Source organism: Nestor notabilis, unplaced genomic scaffold, assembly GCF_000696875.1.
Source record: "Nestor notabilis isolate BGI_N333 unplaced genomic scaffold, ASM69687v1 scaffold1411, whole genome shotgun sequence".
NCBI lineage: Eukaryota > Metazoa > Chordata > Aves > Psittaciformes > Psittacidae > Nestor > Nestor notabilis.
In genome coordinates this window covers 20898-39701 of record NW_009914928.1, presented here as the reverse complement: position 1 = coordinate 39701, position 18804 = coordinate 20898, and the positions used below count along the sequence as shown (strand labels likewise).

The following is an 18804-nucleotide window of genomic DNA, read 5'->3' as shown; positions in this document are numbered from 1 at the left end:
GGAGTGAAGAATAATCATTAAGGTCTGTGGGAGGCTGTTCAAGAGCAATAGCTCCCATTCAAGTGGCACGAATGTCTGGAAACGGTGCTGATGGAGCAGAGGACAAGGAGATGGCCTCAGCCCTCTCTCCTTGGAGAGCTGCAGGAAAAAATGGTTAAGGGAAGCTGGAAGGAGAAAGGGGGAAATCCCACAACTTCTAAGGATGAAGGACTAGATAGTGATAACCGCTGTAGATCTTAATTCTTTTGAGGGCTAGTTTGTCTTTACTTTTCCCCTCACACATGTATGTAAAACTGCTCTAATCATCCCTCCTCAGCCCTCCCACCTCTACAAATCCAGCAGAATTTTGGCATACTTGAAAAATCACATCCCTTATTTAGGCGCTCGGACGTAAGTTCAGGAATCTGGTCTTATGTGCTCATGTTTGTTTGGATACTTCTCTGATAAAAGTGGCTTTTAGTTCAGCTTGAGATGACATCCTATGTCTGGTTTTGGAATGGCTACCATTGCTGGATTAGGATGATCTAATCCACACCGCACTTGTAACAAAGTCAACACCAAAATCACTAAAATGCAGTATCAATGAGTGAGCATTAAAAAGAAGCAGAATGTAGAACATAGAATAAATACTCTATGCTTTATGGTCGTCACTTACTTCATGGCACTTCAGCATGACCCTCTTCTGACAACAGCAGTCATGACAGCAAATAAAAATGACAAAATGGAATGACTGAAACACTGCAAAAATTACTGACAAAGCAAGCAATCCTGTGAAATTGGCTGACACACAGTTAAGGAAATGAATCTAATGGGACAGCAATAAACTGGAAAATCAAGGCTTGAGAATTATCCCACAAAGATACGTATTTCATCATCTGTGAAACCCAGACACCCTTTACAATAAACCCACGTCCCTATGCAGGACTTGCTGCTAACTCAGTTCTGCCTTACCTGTTTGTGAAAAAATGGGAACTTTCCCAGGCAGTCATAAAAAAACCATCAGAGATGGACAAACCCCCTGGCCATTGGGAGTTTCACTGTTTAAACTTCTCATGCCAACACAGTCCAGGTTATTTTTCCTAGAGGACCCAATCCAGCATGCTTAAGCATCCTCCATAACTCCCACATTTATAACGAGCATTCCCCACTGCCAGGAGTGACGCCCAACTTGCCCCAGAGGCCACAGGGACATTAAACAAACACAGATGGAGAAACATAAGCACTGTGTGAAATAGAAATTGTTTCTCCCTATGGCAAAGCCATTGATCATTTTGGTGTGGTGACGGCAGAGAGCAGCAGCAGTTGCTGTTCATTACCCTTTCTTAGTGCACTGGAGCTGGGGGGAAGGATGCAGTTTCCACTGGGAGCTGTGGTTTTTCTCCTTCCTGGCCACTGGGTCTATTCTGCATTAATCACGCTGACATTATTCGGTGGATCTCGCAGGCTTGCACTTGATCATTATGTTGCTAAGCGACTGCTGGGTTCACAGACAGAGCGAGCACTCCTCCCCTAACCTGATAAACACCCCTGCATTACTCTTCTCCCCATTTCTTTTATCAGCTCCATATAAAAGTCAGTAGCCTCTCAAGTGAATTTATAGCACTGCTGTATTTATAGCACCGCGGTCGATACTATCATTATACGCTGACGGCAGAGCATCCCCTGCCAAGCTGCAGGGCTCTCCCGGGCTGGGTTTTCCCATCTCTGTACCTGTGCATATCCAAATTTGGAAAGGGAATTGCGACCAGAGCTTATTACTGGGGCTTTAGTTCTGGGTATCTGGGTCAAATGAGCCACGTATCCAAACATCCTTAACCTTTTCTGTAAGGAAGGATGGGCAAAAATGGAGGAAGCGGTGGTTGGATGTTGTGGCCTGATGACATGGATAGAGCAGATGAAAATCTCTATCACCAGGATGTCCAAAATTTTTAAAGTAAATGATGGCCAGAATTGGGAGTGGGATCTAGAGCTCTGTTCCGGAACCTTCTGATCAAACCCATTGATTATGCTTTTATTAGTACAAAGTAAGCAAGCACATCCTTTCACTTTTTCCTCCTCTTCCTTCTCCTCCCAGTCTCCTTTTCCCTATCCCACGGCTGGTCAGTGCTGCTGAGAAGCAGATGGTTCCCAGCCAAACGTTTCCACGCTCTATTTAAAAATCTTGAAACTCAGTGTCTCCATAAGAACCATGTAAAACTATAAATACACTGTGTAAAATTACTGCTAAAGCAACGTGCAGAGAAAAAGGCAAGTCTAGGGTCGGTTTTTAATGTAATAATTGAGAGAGAAATGCTGCTCAGAACTGTTGAACTATCTCTTCCTAGCCCTCATTTATCAAAAACAGAGAGAGAAGGTATTTTTATGGGTTTCTGTAGCAAGCCCTTACCCAACTACCTACAATTTAATTCACCTCTGTGCTACTCTAACAGGGCAATCGCTGTGAGTGAGCTACAATTAAATGGCTACTGGCTGTGCAAAAGTAACTCCTAGTGATATTAGGATTCCTGTAACTTCATGTATGTCCCAATGAGCAAATCTATATTCGTAATTTCATCAGGATGCTAGTGCTGTGCACATCACCCAAGAACTGTGAACAATGTTCTATTTATAACACCTCCCAATACTTCTCCTTGGCTGAAGGAGATGGACAGGCAGACTCATCTTTTATCACTTTTCCTTTAACAGAGCAAACGAGTTGCTCTGTTAATTTAGCAGAATCCTTTCTTCCCCTGAGCTAAAACTCCTTGCTCCCTTTCTAATTCTACCTAATGGTTATAAAGGAATCAAAAAAGTGTAGGAATTACAGCTTTAAAATTTAAATGTTAGCTTTAATACTTGGAATTTTGGCAAGATGGTATTCCTTGGTCATAATATTTGACAGCTTTGTAAAAAATCTTGTCAGTTGTGCAACTGGGCTAGAAAGGCTGTAATTTATTTCACTTCTTAAAACATGAGGCAGGAGTAGAAGGAGTAAAAACCCCAGCCTTTGTCTGGGAAGCATTTACCATGCATCCATCGCTTTTCTGCAGGCACCTCTGAGAACAGAACTGAAATTTAATGCGGGCAGTTCAGGGCATAAACACACAGAACACACCAAAATGAAATCAGAGCGTTTTCTCCACTGTGACAAATTTTGCTATTGGCCTTTTGCTCCCTGTTTCATGCTCTTTCTCAAGCTCAGAAGTCAATCCTCTCTCATCCACCCCTGGTGATGAGGTGGTGAAGATCAGAGAGAGAGGAAGGTGCCAGCCTTGCTCCAGGGACAGGCAGGAGCTGGGCACAGGCGCTGCCAGGCACCACCTACCAAACCACCGCTGGTTCACACGTAGGACTTCTGATTCTACAACTTCTTCAGTGACATCTTTCTACCTCACTCCTGTTAGGATGAAAAGGAACTGCCTGCAGCACCTTTTAAAACATGCTTCTAATATCTGTGGATAGTTGGCTCACTTCTGCTGTCTCTGATTTACTACTTAGCTTAAAAAAGAAATCCTGAGTAACCTTTGCTGATCATCTGAGTGTCTTCAATTCATCTCAACTAAAAAATAATGTAATCACGTTAGTTTTAAAAACAGAAGGAAACAAAATACAGCCCTGTGACCTTCCATTCCCAATGGGAATTCTGTGGAGGTGTCATTTTCTCCCACAGTCAAAGGGCAGCCAAGAGTCTTGCTGATCTAGCTACTGTCCACTTTTCTTCTTTATTGCCTCATAGTACTTTCAGTACTGTTATAGCCTGAGATCCCCTCTCTAGGTTTGCAAAGATGCCTGTTTGGGTTTACTTTTCAGGAAAGAAATAGGATTTCAGCTACAATGAAATAGCTCTTTGTGTGGTTTGGTTTCCAAACGGAGTATCTCTATTTCATAATGTAATTTGCCAAAGCTGAATTTCAAGAACTAAAAAAGCTGAAGGACAGAAAAGCAACTTAACTTTCTAACGCTGCCTGAGTCACATATTTCTCTAAAATGTAACATATATGGGACTACATTTGCTTACATGAAAGTTTGCTTTCCTCCAATGAAGTGCTATAGTAGTAACCTGGAAATAACTATCAGTTTAAAATATAAAAGATGATAGATAACGTTATACATAGAACCACAGAATGGTTTGGGTTGGAAAGGACCTTAAAATCATCTAGTTCCAACCCCCTGCCACTAGCTTACATTGCCCAAGGCTCTGTCCAACCTGGCCTTGAACACTGCCAGAGATGGAGCATTCACCACTTCCTTGGGCAACCTGTTCCAGTGCCTCAGCACCCTCACAGGAAAGAACTTCTTCCTTATATCTGACCTGAACTTCCCCTGTTTCAGTTTAAACTCATCACCTCTTGTCCTTTCGCTACAGTCCATATGAATCTAGAGGCAACATGGGTTAACATATGGCTTCATATGGTTTAACAAGAAACACAATCAATGTCTGGCAAAAATAGTATTCTTGAAGACATAAGAAATATGAGATGCCAGAGTCATCTGCAAGACAAGACTTATGTAAATTCCAGCTTAGTGCACACGTATTGATTTTATGCTTGCCCGAGGTATTCTCAATTGTAGTGTTCATGTGCTGTGCTAACTTTAAGGACTGTCTTCAGCAAGTCTGTATTGTTTTTCTTGTATGGTTTTCACTGTATTGTTTTTTCATGTATTAAGGCCTTTCTTGTACAGACAACTCAATTTCTACTCTGTTCAGTCAAGTGCCACTGACAGGAATTCCAGAATTCCAGCACTTTTCTTCCACCTCTTCATTCTCTAAATCAAATGATATATATCATATATATATATGTTTGTGTGTATAAGCAAAATATCTCCCTGCCACCAATTTGATGACCTCCATCTTGCAGGAAATGATGTAACTACCTGATGCTGAAGCTTTCGATCACACTGATTTCTGAATGAGCAATCATTTGCAACTAACAGAGCTACCCTTACCCTAAAACCAAGTTATCCTCATGCATGCAAACAAGGGTAGCTTTTCAAAGGCTGAGTTAGTTCGTATCCAGCAGAATAATTGTAATAAAATTTACTTAGATGGTATCTTTTTTGAAAAACAAAGTAATTTTCTGCAAGAAATGCATTTCTATGGAGCAGTCTGGGACAAACAATGTGCAATACTCCAGCAAAAGGTACATTTAACTGCTCTATGTAAGGCCAAACCACATCTCAAAAAGAAATTCCTCAGGTTCTCAATAAAACTAACACAATTACCTTTTCTTTTTTTCTTCACAATCGTGGATTTCATGATATTATGTCCATATCCCCCACAAATGTGACTACACAATTACTTATACATTTACCCAATGGTGTCTGACTACTGGAAGTTGCTTATCACTTAAGTACCTTTCAGAAACCACTTATATGCAGATGTACTGCACTGCACTACCCAGGGTGCTGCTGTTGGGAGAAATAAGCCACCTCCTTGAACCTGCAAACATCAGAGACTGTTCACTAACAAGCATGTGCAATAGAAAGTAGGAACTTAAAACCTGCAATACTAAGCGGTAGAGAAGCTAAATTACTTTTTAGTAAGGACACGAGTAGTGCAAAGTGATTTCAAGGAGTGATTTTCTAAGATAGCTTTATACTTCATGCTAAAGCGGATTAGCACAGGTATCAGCATGAATCAAATGACATCACACAGTGAATATGGATTAAGCCCAGGCAAAACCACTTTTTCTACCTGTTTGAAGTCAAAATAATTTATGGCACTGACAAAAACCTGAATTATCACCACATTTTGTAAGAATTTTTTTTTTTTAAGAGAAAAATACTACTTAAAAATAAATCCAAGTAACTCACATCAGAACAACTGAAAGGCTTGTGGAAACTCTTTGAAACTGGAGAAGACTGGGAAAGCTCCTGTCCTGTTGTGTCGAATACACAAATGTTGATAATGTAGGAATGTAAAATTGTTTGTCACAGAATATTCATTAAGCAAACCTGTGCAATAAAGACTATATTCCTCTTTAATCTATGTGCTTTACACGGGAAGTTAGTGAAGGGATGGAAAATATCAAGCCTTTATTAGAAATGATTTGGTTAATTACGTTTACCTTGTACTGAGACTTGCAGTTTTTGTTCCAGTAGGTGACTCCAATCCTTCCCCTGGCTTTGAGGATTTCTCTCTGTTCATTTGCTGCAGTATTGAGTTCAATTCACTAATAACATTAGCCTTTGGGCCTGAGAGAATTGGGCTTTTCACCTCCGTCATGTCACCCCATAGCTTAGATGTCCTTTGGGGAACAACTTTAGCCATATTGGGCTGTGCACTGATCGGAGGGGGGGGCGGAGCGGGAGGAGGGATAACAAAGCTGTCTACAGTTTCTTCAATTAGCGTATCCTTGTAAAGTGCATTGCTTTTGTTGATTATGGGCTTCATTTTTGGCTTAGGAGGTACTGGGGGTTTGTCCACCAGAAATGTTTGCCCATCTGCATAGACTGTACAAGTATCCACGTTCTCCCCACCTTCCGAGGATAAGGTAGAGATGCTGGACACTGTTGAGATAGTGCTGGTTGTCTCTAAGTGATGGTCACTACTACTCCGACTGTCTACCTCCTCAATCCCAGAGTCAGTGACGTTATCAAAGCTGTCAGGGGGTGGCAGAAAGGAGGCAGGCAAACAGTTTGAAAGAGCCACTTGCTTTTTATTGTCTATGGAATTTGTTGCCTGGCTGGGGGCAAATGGCGCAGGTGAAGGTGTGCCATTCTTTCTTTGCGCAACCAACTCTGTTAGAGCCGAACCGGGAGCCGCGCGGTCGTCGGGGATATCAAAGCTGTTGGCAAACTCTAAGGGGGGTGGTAGTGGCTCAGTGAACATAAACTCTTCATCGATATCAATGGAAGCTAAGGGTGGCGGAGGGATGCGGAATGGCAGGATGACGGGGTCGTCCACAGAGCTCGCTGCTACGATGGTTTTGCAGGGAGAGGCCGGTGGCTCAGGCTCAGCAGGCACAGTCAGCTCTCCTTCTGCTTCCTCGCTCCCCTCTGGCCTCTCTGGTGGGGAGCTTTCAGGGTTGGATTCCACTTCAGTGCTCTTTTCCTCTTCATCTTCAGGCGCATCTTCTGACTTCACTGTTTCCACGGTATGAACCATTAACAAGCCAGCTGACTTCTGCTGCGAAGTATCCACAATGTTTATCAACATGTTCTTCTTCTCCTCGGCTTTCTTCTCTTTTCCTGCATCTGTTTCATACTTGTTCTCGGTCTCCTGCCGTCTCAATGGGCCACGAGTGTTTTGCCTAGTGACAGGAGCAGTAACGGGAAAAGTCGTTTCCATATTGGGTCTCAGCTTTGTATCGATGTAAAGTGGTTTATTAAGGTCAGCTTTAACAGTGTCTCCTTTGCCTGGAATCTGCTGCGTTTGTTCTTTCATGGCTCTGTCCCTGGCAGAGAGAGCGAGGGCTAGTGGTGAGTTTGGATCTAATAGCTTTCCTGTGACTGGGTGAACATAATTATCTGAGCTGGATGCATTCGTGGACTTAGCTGCCACTGTACTGTTTTCAGTACCTTTCGTTTTGGACTGAGCATTTAATGTCCTTGAATCACTTTGATTGCCTGGTTCACTGCTATTAAAAAGAGTTTCAGGCTCTCTGGGTGCGGGAATCGGAGACGGCGACATAAGCTGTCTAAAACCATCTTCACTACTAAACATTGCTTCGTCAGTAAATTTAGATTGCCTCATACGTGGTGTTGGTGGTGTTAGTCCAACATCCTCGTCTCCCAGGTCTGTGGAGAGGAAAGCTGGAGAATTACGCCTTGCTTCCAGCCTCTTCTCCCTGTCCCTCACTGCTCCAGCGATGGCTGCTGCAAACGGACTGCTGACACCTAAGCTGTCGTCGGGTCGGAGTTGCCCAGGTTGCTCTGAAGACTGAGGATCAATTTCCATGCTGCTCCCTTGGCTGCTTTTCCCACTGCTGCTGGTGGATGGCTCTTTCACAATAATTGTCGGGATTGGAATGGAGCAGGTCTTTTCTGGACTGTCTTCAACATTGGATTGTTTCACCAGCATCCCCTTCCGCCTCGCTGGTTTGGCCGGCACGTAAACTGCTTTGCTTGCAATCTTCCCAACCTCAGAATAGGGATTTTCTGGCATCTGACCCCTCTTGTTCCTGAAATTTGCCTGAGCTGCAGCACTCCGATTGTACAGGTCTTCAGAGTCCAGAGAGTATCGGTCCAGTTCTCGTCTGAAATAGATCCCCTTGTCCCTTATCATCGTTCCCACACTCTCAGGCCTAACCAAAGTAATTTTTGCACCTGAATTCTGATTAAATGGAGGTTTAATAGTTCCATAGCTCCTTGATGTCAGGGATTTGGGAGAGTTGTACAGAGAGGGAGAAGGTGGTGGCGGTGAAGGAGGTAAGGACTGTGGTGGTGGTGGGATATCTTCAGAGGTGTCAGGCATTGAAAGACTTCTGGTAAACTTCAGCATAGGAGGAGCCAAAAACTGCCGTTCTTCCTCTGTTATTCCTACAAATCAGAAAGTATATTTAAAACACAGTCTTTCACTGGCATCCCTCATACTGTATTATTTGTGTATCTTAACCTAAAGTGCCAGGGTGCATTTCACATGACATGAGGCATATGCAAAGTTATGAAAGAGGGCTTTTGGTTGATTCCTAACCATAAGCATTCTTTCTTGTTGAACTTCCAGAGACCTGGCTGCCTGAATTAAAAAGGATGCTACAGAATTTTAATTAAACTGATCACTGATGTGTAGGCAAATGTTTTGGGTTTATGTATCATCAAGGTAGCTGTAGAGAAGCACATTTGCTTTGAGAATTATTGAACAGGGAAGACATTCTGTGCAGAAGAGTAGCTTATGCCTTGCTCTAGCCCTCTATAAATGCACGTAATAATGCAACTTAGAAACTAATGCATTTTTAAGAGGCATTTGAAACTTAGCAAAGGGACAGCGAAGATTCTATTGGGGAAAAAAAAATCATAGTGCTTCATTTGGAAAGATGACATTATATTATTACAAATATGGCTTTTAACATGAATAAATTGGATAATATTGGGATAATTTAGATGCTAATTTTACATCAGCATAATGTGTTTCTAAATTGAAAAATATCACTACTAAGATTACTACTGAGAGCAAAACAAGCCCAAATTTGGCTTTTTTTCTGTTGTAAAATCATCTATTATCATAATTCAGAATGAAAAAGAGTTGAATTTTGTTCCATTTGATCAATAGGGATTGCTCTGTAAGCTACACAACATTCCAGTGCTTCTGCCTCAATAACAAAATAAAAAGAAATATCATTCTGCCTTGGGTAATGTACTGCTAAGGGCTTGTACTGATAATTTGTTCCCTTCTCACTGCCTTTCCTTGTTAGAGGGAACCTTCTAAAGAAAGGAATTAAATTAAAGTTCCATAATACTTGCCTACTGCCATCAAAGCAGACTGTGGAAATGTCATCTTACACATAAACTTCTTTTCTCATGAACTTTGCATAAATATTAAACAGTCATTCACTGAGGTAAAGATGCTTTAAGAAAGAAGCAGTGTTACTAAAAGTATGTGATTAATGCACAAGCAAACTATACATGAGAAGCATTTTACCTATAGATTTTTGTCTTCTCATTGTACCCCGAGGTATACCCAGAAAAGGACCTTGAGGACTCCCTGGTACAGTGGGCGTCATCACAGCAATACCCTGTCTTTCATACATGGACTACAAAAAAGCAAACAAAAAACCCCACAAGCATTAAGGCATGCAAGTCTTTCTCTCACATGTAAATAACTCTGCTGTCATATCTGCTAAACCCCTGTCCCTTTTACTTGGAATTCTTATGGAAAATAACAAACTTGGTAGTATTTTGGAGAGGAGGTGAAGAGAAAGGGAAGGCTGGGCTTCAGTTCCATGTTCATAACATGAAAATGGCTATAAGTGGAGTTAGTTGAAATTAATTACAAGGCAGTATGTTAAGATTCCAGCAGTAAGTAATTTTGTGTGCAGTAAGAATGAAACACGAAGCATGAGCAATTACATTTCGTGTCATTCACTTCCAAAAACCCGCAGAGGTGTCAGCACTCACTCTGCACCAAGCTGTATGCTCTCATTGCTTCTGAAGAACAGACCTATCCCTGGAGTCTTGCATAGACTCAAGGTGTCTTGCACAAGGTTAAAGTGGCAGTGAGCATCTCGGCTAGGAACTGAGGAACGCCACCTGAATCCCAATGCACTCCATTGTCCCTCCTTCTTGTGGATCATCACGAATCTACTTGTTTTCTGCCTCTTAGAACAGCCTTAATTTCCTTCCAGCCCAAGCTGCTGAGGACAGCAGAGTGCTCGTTGTACCAGATCTGATGTTCTTTTGGAGGCGTGGGTAATGGAAAAGTACATCTAACATGCAATGAAACCAATTATTTTTCACATGCAAAGTTCTGTAAGAGCAAACTGTGCAACTGAACAATCCAATTTCAGAGTTCTGGAGTTTAAGTTTTTAATACATGCTACAGTATTAATGTCAATTCTTCCCTTACAAATAATCCTGTGTTATTTAATCAAGGTATTATATATGCCATTATTAATAATAAAAACTTGCAGTAGGAGAAACGTTCATCTTAGTGAAAACTGTGTGGCTGCTAACTAACTCTGGTGCTGAAACTGAAATAGCATACCTTGACTTTGAGCAAAGTTTTTTAGCTTGGGGTTAGCGTTGTATTGACACCTTCAAGTTCAGAACTTACGGGGTCTCATTAGTTCAGATTACAGGCAGAGTAAGTTCACATCTGTATGAATAACACTGAGGTAGCAATGCTGTTGATGGGACAGTCTCAGAATAAGTATAAGGATGTCATGAGAAAAGTTTTACAAGGGGAACACAGGCTTCTGTTAAAAAACTATTACTAAAAATGCAGAGTAGACCGTGCCTTAAAGTTACAAGATAATAAAAGCAAAATGAGTATATAAAGCAATGTTTGCAAATTCAGTTCTGTTGTATGCCTTTGCACACTGCCAAAAGACCCCCTCCAACCAGTTTCAGAAATGAAAGCAGTACTTCATAGCTACCACTCACATTCATATCTGTAGCTGAGGGAAAACATCTACTAGAAGGCCGCTGTTTAATAGTTGCCACTCTTGAGTCCACAGTTGCATTGTCTGCAATTCTTGATGGCTTGGAAACTGGTACTATTTCATCCACCTTATCTGTAATATAAAAGTATTCAGTAAAATAAATATAATTTGTCCCAAAACTGAAAATTTAAGTATTGCAAGGTCAAAGGAAGAGATTTACTTTTCAAAAAATGCAAAGAAAAAGGTTTTTTTTGGCATTTTAACAAGGCAACGCTTGAGCATCAGAAGTCGTGCAAGCCGAGCACTGTTTATTGCTGCTACAGAACATGCATGCTTTAGTTTTAAGCCTGCATGCATTCAATGTTTACTTAGTGTGACTCGAAAAACAATCCTCTTCTTCAAACCTTCAAAATGTGAAGGGAGAATATCTATATAGAAATGGAAAGAAGACCTTTAGAAATAATGAATCTGTACAGCACTGTTTCAAATAGAGATAAGCAGACTGTACTTAGCCATCAGAAGTTCAGCGATATTTTGGACAATAACAAGTACTCCAGAAGTGCTCTTTTATGCCTGTTCTCCTTAAGTAATCACATCCTAATTTCTTCACACTCTTGGATTATCAGATTAGCATTAGTAACTGCATCATTTAAATGGAACTTCTATATGTATTTTGTATTTTAATAACTGGACGGTCTGGGAAAGTATTTAGTTGTGGTCGGAAACAGACCAAACAGGCAAAGTCCAAATCTGAATGAGAAATTTTAACATTTGGATTTGGGATTCTGATCTATTATATGATGTGATGATAAAATATAGGGAAACTTTAATCAAGATCTTCCAAAGCTGAGTGTTAGTTTTATCCCCGTCTCCAACTTTGGTCACAAACAAGGTTCATCAGCATTTAATACATAATGTTACTGCCTCAGACTGAAGACCTCAAAGTACCATCTTATCAGCTAATTATAGCCTGACAGCTCCTTTACTGCCACTTCTACTACTATGAAACTAAGGCATGGTGAAATTAAATGACTAGCCTAAGCGAGCAGAATAGTTCAATGTTTGAATCTGTGCTAAAATCCAAACTTGAATCATATTAGCATGTTTCCTTACTATGCCTTCCATTGCATTTGCTTTCCTATATCACATTAATTTAGTGCCTTTTCCTTTGAAGTTTCACCAAAGTAAGGATTAGTTATACAGCCTGTGGTATTTATGTGAGTGAAATACCTTAGCCTGGCTCCTAGGCTTCCACAGTGCGAGTCTGAGCAATGTCACTTTTCAGCAATTAGATCCATCTCCCAAAAATTTGCTTCAGCTAACAAGGATAGCTACTTCATGAGGCTACTACAGACATAAACAACACAGGGCTGTGGCGGTCTAGAGATGGTGTTACTATGCCAAGCATCAGATTTAGGGAGTTAAGTTTTACCTCTCACTGGAAAGCAGCACACTCAGGGCCCTGGATATGAATATGGATGGGAATAAGGCAGGAGGAAAAGAGCTTTTGATCCCTCTACACAGTAGATCTGGCTGATGCAAGGATGATATTTTAAATGGGAGAAGAAGAGAGGGAAGACTTTTAGCCTTCTGGTTAGGAAGAAGGTTGTCCTAGAAGTGGATACTTCAGTGTCACAGAGGGCCAGGGAGCAGGCAGGAAAGGAAAGGTTGAGCAGAACCAGTAAGCTGAACACTGCTGAAAACTGTCTCACAAGAGTAGTGTTGCTGTTGCTTTTCAATTGAAGTTAGCATTCAATTCTTTTCATTGGTCTGCTTTATTTTTGTGGGGTTTAAACCATCCAGTGGAAGGAGAAAAGGAAAAAAATTCTTAAAATCATCATGTATTCAAAAACTTCAAGTCACATTTCATAAGACTTTGTAATACAAACTGTGAACTTCTGAAAGAAAAATATCTGCACTTCTGCTCAGCAAAAGGCATCAGAAAGCAATGGTGTAACCATGGACATTTGACCTCTACAGCAAAAATATGGCTAGACTGTAAAATCATCCTCAGGGGACCTATCACCAAGAGCTTCATCTGGGCAGAGATTTCCTGTTAAGTCTCTCCCACCCTTTTTAGTATCCCAGAAGCCGAACAACTGGTCTTTGGGATACAGAAAGAAGGAAGTTTTGGAAACTGAAGCAGTAGGTACTATAAATCTGTAAACAAGAAATATAAGCATACCATGTAAGAACTGATCCCCTTTATTTTTAACAGACACATGTAACCATATACCCATTCAGACAACAAAAAGCTACAGGGAAACTTCCCCTGTTTCAGTGAAAGAGTGATGAGGCTATGACAGACACTTGAAAAGCATGAAAATATTTGTTTGGGGATGAAACATACATACCCTCCAACTGCACTGATTTTGCTAGACAATACTACAAGTCAGATCCTAATCTTGGATCTGACCAAAATATCAGTTGGTACCAATTCTTAATACCATCTACTGTTCCCAGCTGGAAAAATCTTTGGTTTGTGTAGGTTTATTGCAGGTTTCTTGTCTGTAGACAGGTTCTTAGTCCTTCTCACCCTATAGCTGCTCCCATTCAAGTGGTGCTTTGTGCCTTGCCGAGTCTAGCTACAGCATTTAGACATGGGAGAGGAGAGCAGGTTAAAGCTTAAGCTGCTCTGCAAGGAGCTCTTTAGGGGTTCCTCATGTAGTATTTCCATCGGCAGTGCTGCTACGTCTGCGCAGCTTCTTCTTTAGCTCTACTGCCCTTTGATCAGAAAGCAAAGGTGAAGGTTGTCATTTTGAAACTACCACCAAAAAATCGAAGCTACAGAAGCAGCCAGCACGTGGAACGAGCTTTATTCTAAATGGCAGCAGCTACATGGCGGGTCCTGCAGGATACGTCAGAATCTCAGCATCAGGCCGCAACTGCACCACACTTCTGAAGTGAAAGCACTATGTAAAATAAAAACATTCTCACTGCATTATCAAACGTGCTCATTAGGCCAAGAAAATGAATTGGCTGAATCGTATTTAGCTTCATTCCAACTCATCCCAAAGAAATAAGACGGAAGCAGATTGGGATAAACTTTCACTTGCCTTTGCCTTTCACTGTTCATATCCACAGTACCAGTGTGCGAACCATGTATGCACCAGAAACAGACATTCAGAAGGCAGCACGTACTGGAATAATTTGTCAGGCTTACTAATCAGCTTCTCTCCCAACCTCCTTGTGATCTTCAATACTCTGCAGCATGCATTCCTTGTACCAATGAGAGGGGAATCTTACAGGCTTGCGTTGGAAATTCTCTTTATGAACAGTTTTAACTAAAGAGACATAAAAAAGCCACAGAACGGGTGCAAAAATTTACACCTGGTGTGAAGTGTGTGGACCACGTGGCCAAAGAAGCATGCTTCCAATGGTGTTCTTCAAAGGAACGCAGCTGGATGTAGGTGGAAGGGAAGAAAATATTCCTTAGTGGAAAAAGCCTACGCTGGAGGTTGGCCATGCCAGCTGCATTGCATGGTTAAACCAGTCATTTAGCAAAGTAGAGCCACAAGCACACACTCACACACACTTCTAAGGGAGCAATTTGTGGCTGGCTGGTAGGAGAACCAAATATCAGCTGCTTTAACTTCAGTCTCGCAGAAAGACAGGGAAGAAGAGTCTGTGGCTCACTGGACAGAGAGCGCAGCTCAGTTGTCATCACAGAAGAGGATTTTTAGGCCTACAGTTATTCTCTAGTATTTGCCAGTGGAGGAATTCATCACTGCTTTGCCATATAAACTCTTCTGAACCTTTACGAGAAGTTACAACGGCATGTTGAGAGTCAAACACAGGAGCCATGCTACACCTGTGATCATCAGTTACCACTGCTCAAGGGGCTCCTGGTAACAGCATCCTTTCGGAGAACTGTCAGGGATACCACATGTATAAGCCAGTCTGATGCCTCTGCATGCATATAGCAATTTGAGTGCCACTAGATTAAATTCCCCCGAGAGAGGCAGCACCAACAGATATAAAATAATTTATTGCAAACTGCATTTCCATCTGCCCTGTGGGTTACCAATTGGACCCGTGCTCTGCTCAGGGTGCCAGCCCTCAGGAAATTACATGGCCTAAAGGCACAGAAAGAAGTTGCATTTTATCAACATGTAGGTCGTCTCTGATGAAAAGCTCTTAATCACAGACAGAGTAGCACAGTACCCAACAGCACGTCCTGACTTTTACATTCTCAAGAGGTCTGGCTGCTAGGCAAGTTGCTTTTACTTTTTTGTTCTTTTTCTTTAATAATTAATATCTGTGATAATTACAGGGGACAGTCTCCTCCTCATAGGTTTGTTGCAGGAGATGGTTCTTATCCCCACAGAACTCATTGCTTAAGTGACTCCTGTTTCAAATCCCCAGACTCTCTCAGAGGAAAAATTATAATGCTGCCCATCAAACCACCAGATCCATCATAAGAGGAACTTTGAAAATGAGAGTCAGGTGCCTAGATAGATCTGGTGGCACATCACTATAACAGGCCCCAAAAGATAAATATGAGGTATGATCCTGGCAACATTACTTATTGTACGACATAGCCAAGACATGTGGATTAGCTCCACCGAGGGTCTTAGAAAGAGAGTTTGTGAGACCCACAGAGGATAAGAATGATCATGATCCGGTACAGGCTAACCCCAACACCTCAGGCTGGCATGCCAGTAACACCAGGCAAAGACTGATCGAACACAGTTTTGGAGGCGAGTATTGCCAAGACCTGTATACTTACCACCAAGTCCAGAACGCTTGCTCAGAGGGGATGGGATAATGGAGAAAGAAAACTCAAAAAACAGCTGCCTCAAGAAATGACTTGTATTTGTAAGAAAAGCAATGAATGCCTGGCACAGAGTAAAAAAATGCTCGTATGAAGTTAAAGTGAAAGAACAGAGGCAAATGTTCTTCAAATACCAGCAGCACACATCGTTAACAGTGCAAATATAAACTACAAAATGTTAAGACTAATCTAGTCAGCCAGAATACAATGTTAGCCAATGTAGGAAATGGTTGAATTCTGCCACTGATGGCCTTATGGCTAAGAATTAAAAGGACAGGCACATTAAAAAAACCCCTAAAAATCCTATGGTGTGGTTATTTTTTCTTCCCTCCCCCTTTTGCCTGGCGTGTAGGCATGGGCAACGAGGCCCTCTCGGTTATGGCTCTCTGCAGCCGGCCACTGCGACAAGGCAGCGTGGCCTGCGGTGGTTCTCGAGAGTCGCCCGTCCCTTCGGCCCCTGGTAAGCACACAGTGGAGGATGCCACTGCGTCCTCACCAGTCCATGTCGAGGCACAAGTTAACTCGACATGGGGGGTGGCTCTTTGGGAGATGCGTGTTTCAAGGACCTGCGTCCTTGGCTGCTTGAGGAAAGCTAAAATCTCTGACAGGTAGTTATGGATGGCTCTTGTGGAGGTAGCCACAATGCCCAGCTGCAGCTCCATACGGCCCATGGACTGTGACATGAGACCCATGGACTGTGCATGCTCCCTCTTGATATTTTCCAGCAGCTGCACAATCCTACTGTTGGTTTCCATCAACAGCTTCTCTCCCTCTGTTAGTTGGGGCTGCCCTCTCCAACCCCGATCCCTAGGGACAGGCTCAACACCGCAGCGCTCTTCATTCATTTCATCATTTCCCTCCTCCTCAGGAGAGTCACTTTCAAACTGAGGAGTCCTACTGAGTGACTGATCCCCGGGAGACTGTATGTCCATGGTACACTCCGGAGTCCGCGCTGGCGTTTGAAATCCCTCAAAATCCTCCCCAACGTTGCTGTGCGTTTCAGACGAGGACAACGGCCACTGCCAGCTCTCTGTGGTCCTGGCTGGCGAGTCTTCGTCAGAGGCAGGCACCGAGGATTCCTGTTCTTCGGCCGGCGTGGACAGCGAGCTCCCTCGGTGATGGCCAGCTTGCCCCGAGGATCCAGGAACCTCCCCATCTTGTTCCCCAGTGACATCTGGCAATCAAATAGAGGAGCAACAACCACTGTATCTGAGGCCAGGCAGATGGAGGTATCTACATGCATTGGACAACACATAGAAAGAAGCCAGTTGGGAAGCCAGAGTGTATGTGTTTGGGCAAACGGAAGGGCGGACTAAAGTTTAGTGACTGCACTGGGCATGTGGCACTTGACATTATTAACAGCTTTTGGTATAAATGCACACTGTCCTGTACCCATAACACACACAGCCATGCTGCATCCCAAGGCAGGAACTACCAATTCACCTCATCGTGACTGTGACAGGAAATGTCAGTGAACCTATCAAAAAGCTCACCTATGCACTGCAGTGGTGTCAGTCAGAAATCCCTGGGACGAGCTCAGGGCCAAGTGTCCAATTGAGCTTCCTGGGGTGCCAGATGTGCTCCACCACTGGCTGAGGGCAGCCCTTTGTTGTTCTGAGGCACTGCTGGCTATCTTCACTTTTGTCCGACGTCTCACGTCACCCCCACCCCCAGTGTGCTCTCTCCCAAATCACTGCTGCAGCACCACGGTGGCCGTCCACAGCGTGCATCCCGCGAGCAATGCCCTCCCTAACATCTGCCAGATTTTCCTTGTTCTTTTCTCCAAACAGCAGGTGACTCTACCTGAGGGCATTGCTCGCCAGGATCTCATCGTCTTCTGAAAGTAAGCTTAGTTTTTTGCCCTCCCCTGGCTACCTCTTCCCTTGCCTGAGAGCATATGGTGGGTATCTGGGTGCAAGTGCTTCCCTGTGGCAGCTTAGTGTGCAAAGAGGCATCGTTACAGACATTAGTGAGGAGGATACTGTGTATATGCTTACTCTAAATCCTCCCTTATATAACAAGCACTCCCAAAGGCTAGAGATGGCTAAGCTGTTTGCACCCACAGCGATCTGCGGCTCACAGTAGAGCACTATCTGCCCAGCACCGTTCTTGGTTACAAGAGTCAGTGGCTGTAACTCTCACCCTTTCCATGCTTCAAATAAAAAAAACATGAATTCATTTTGTTTTTTTGGGGGGACAATTTGGTCATCAGAAATTAATCTGGGGTGGTCTGGCTAAGATGTTGCAGTATGGTAGCCCAAACAGCCTGCATTCCTCACACTCAGGCAAGGGATACAGGAGAGAAGCGCTGCTGTTGGGAAGACTGTGACCTCAACAGCAGTGTCTGGCTGTGCTGCTCACCCTACAGTGCTCTGGGTGCCAGCTTGGTGTCATGACTACTCTCTGGCAGCCCAGTCTTGAAAATGTTACTATTTAAAGAGTAATTTCTGCTCTATGAAATATCTTCATATAGATGCTGCTCTTCAGATCTCAAGCTGAAGCTGTGAGCTTACATCTGGAAGGTGTTGCTGAGGTCATGTTAAAACCATACTTCTGGTTCTGTTTATGAATCTGAAAAGTCTGGTTTTGTTGGACTTTTTAGTTTTATTTGTCTATTTTCTATGGTTTTAAATGAAAGTTCCTTCTGGCAGACCCAAGGATCCCTCCTCCTATGTATCAGCCCCTGTCTACCCTCATGTGGCATTCTTTATTTCTACACCCAAGTGCCTCCAATATTATTCTGCTCTAAAAGGGATTCTGTGTGGCTAAATATAATTCTGATTTTTTAAAATGCTAAAATAATGGATATTATTTGTGCATTTAGCATATTCACTACTTCAAAGTATTCACATTCAAAGTATTCACATTCTCTCTGTGTCTGGCTGGACTGTCCAGTTGCATGTTTTATGGAAAGTGAGGATGAGATTGTATTTGTAAAAAGGCATGAGCTCCTTATGAAAATGAATCTTAGGGACAAACTGTCATGCAATCATTGGCTCTTCCACTCCATGG

The 18804-nt window shown here is 42.7% G+C and overlaps 1 protein-coding gene across 1 annotated transcript in view; it reads right to left on the bottom strand.

The window, feature by feature from the left end:
• The window catches only part of SHANK2 (SH3 and multiple ankyrin repeat domains 2), a gene marked incomplete at its 5' end in the record, with an annotated part of 39362 nt that overhangs the window by 5558 nt on the left and 15000 nt on the right, over positions 1-18804 (bottom strand). Inside the window, 3 exons of the mRNA XM_010023875.1 lie at positions 6048-8460; positions 9560-9671; positions 11020-11150. Coding sequence (XP_010022177.1) covers positions 6048-8460; positions 9560-9671; positions 11020-11150 — 2656 coding nt within the window. The remainder of the gene's footprint in view (positions 1-6047; positions 8461-9559; positions 9672-11019; positions 11151-18804) is intronic.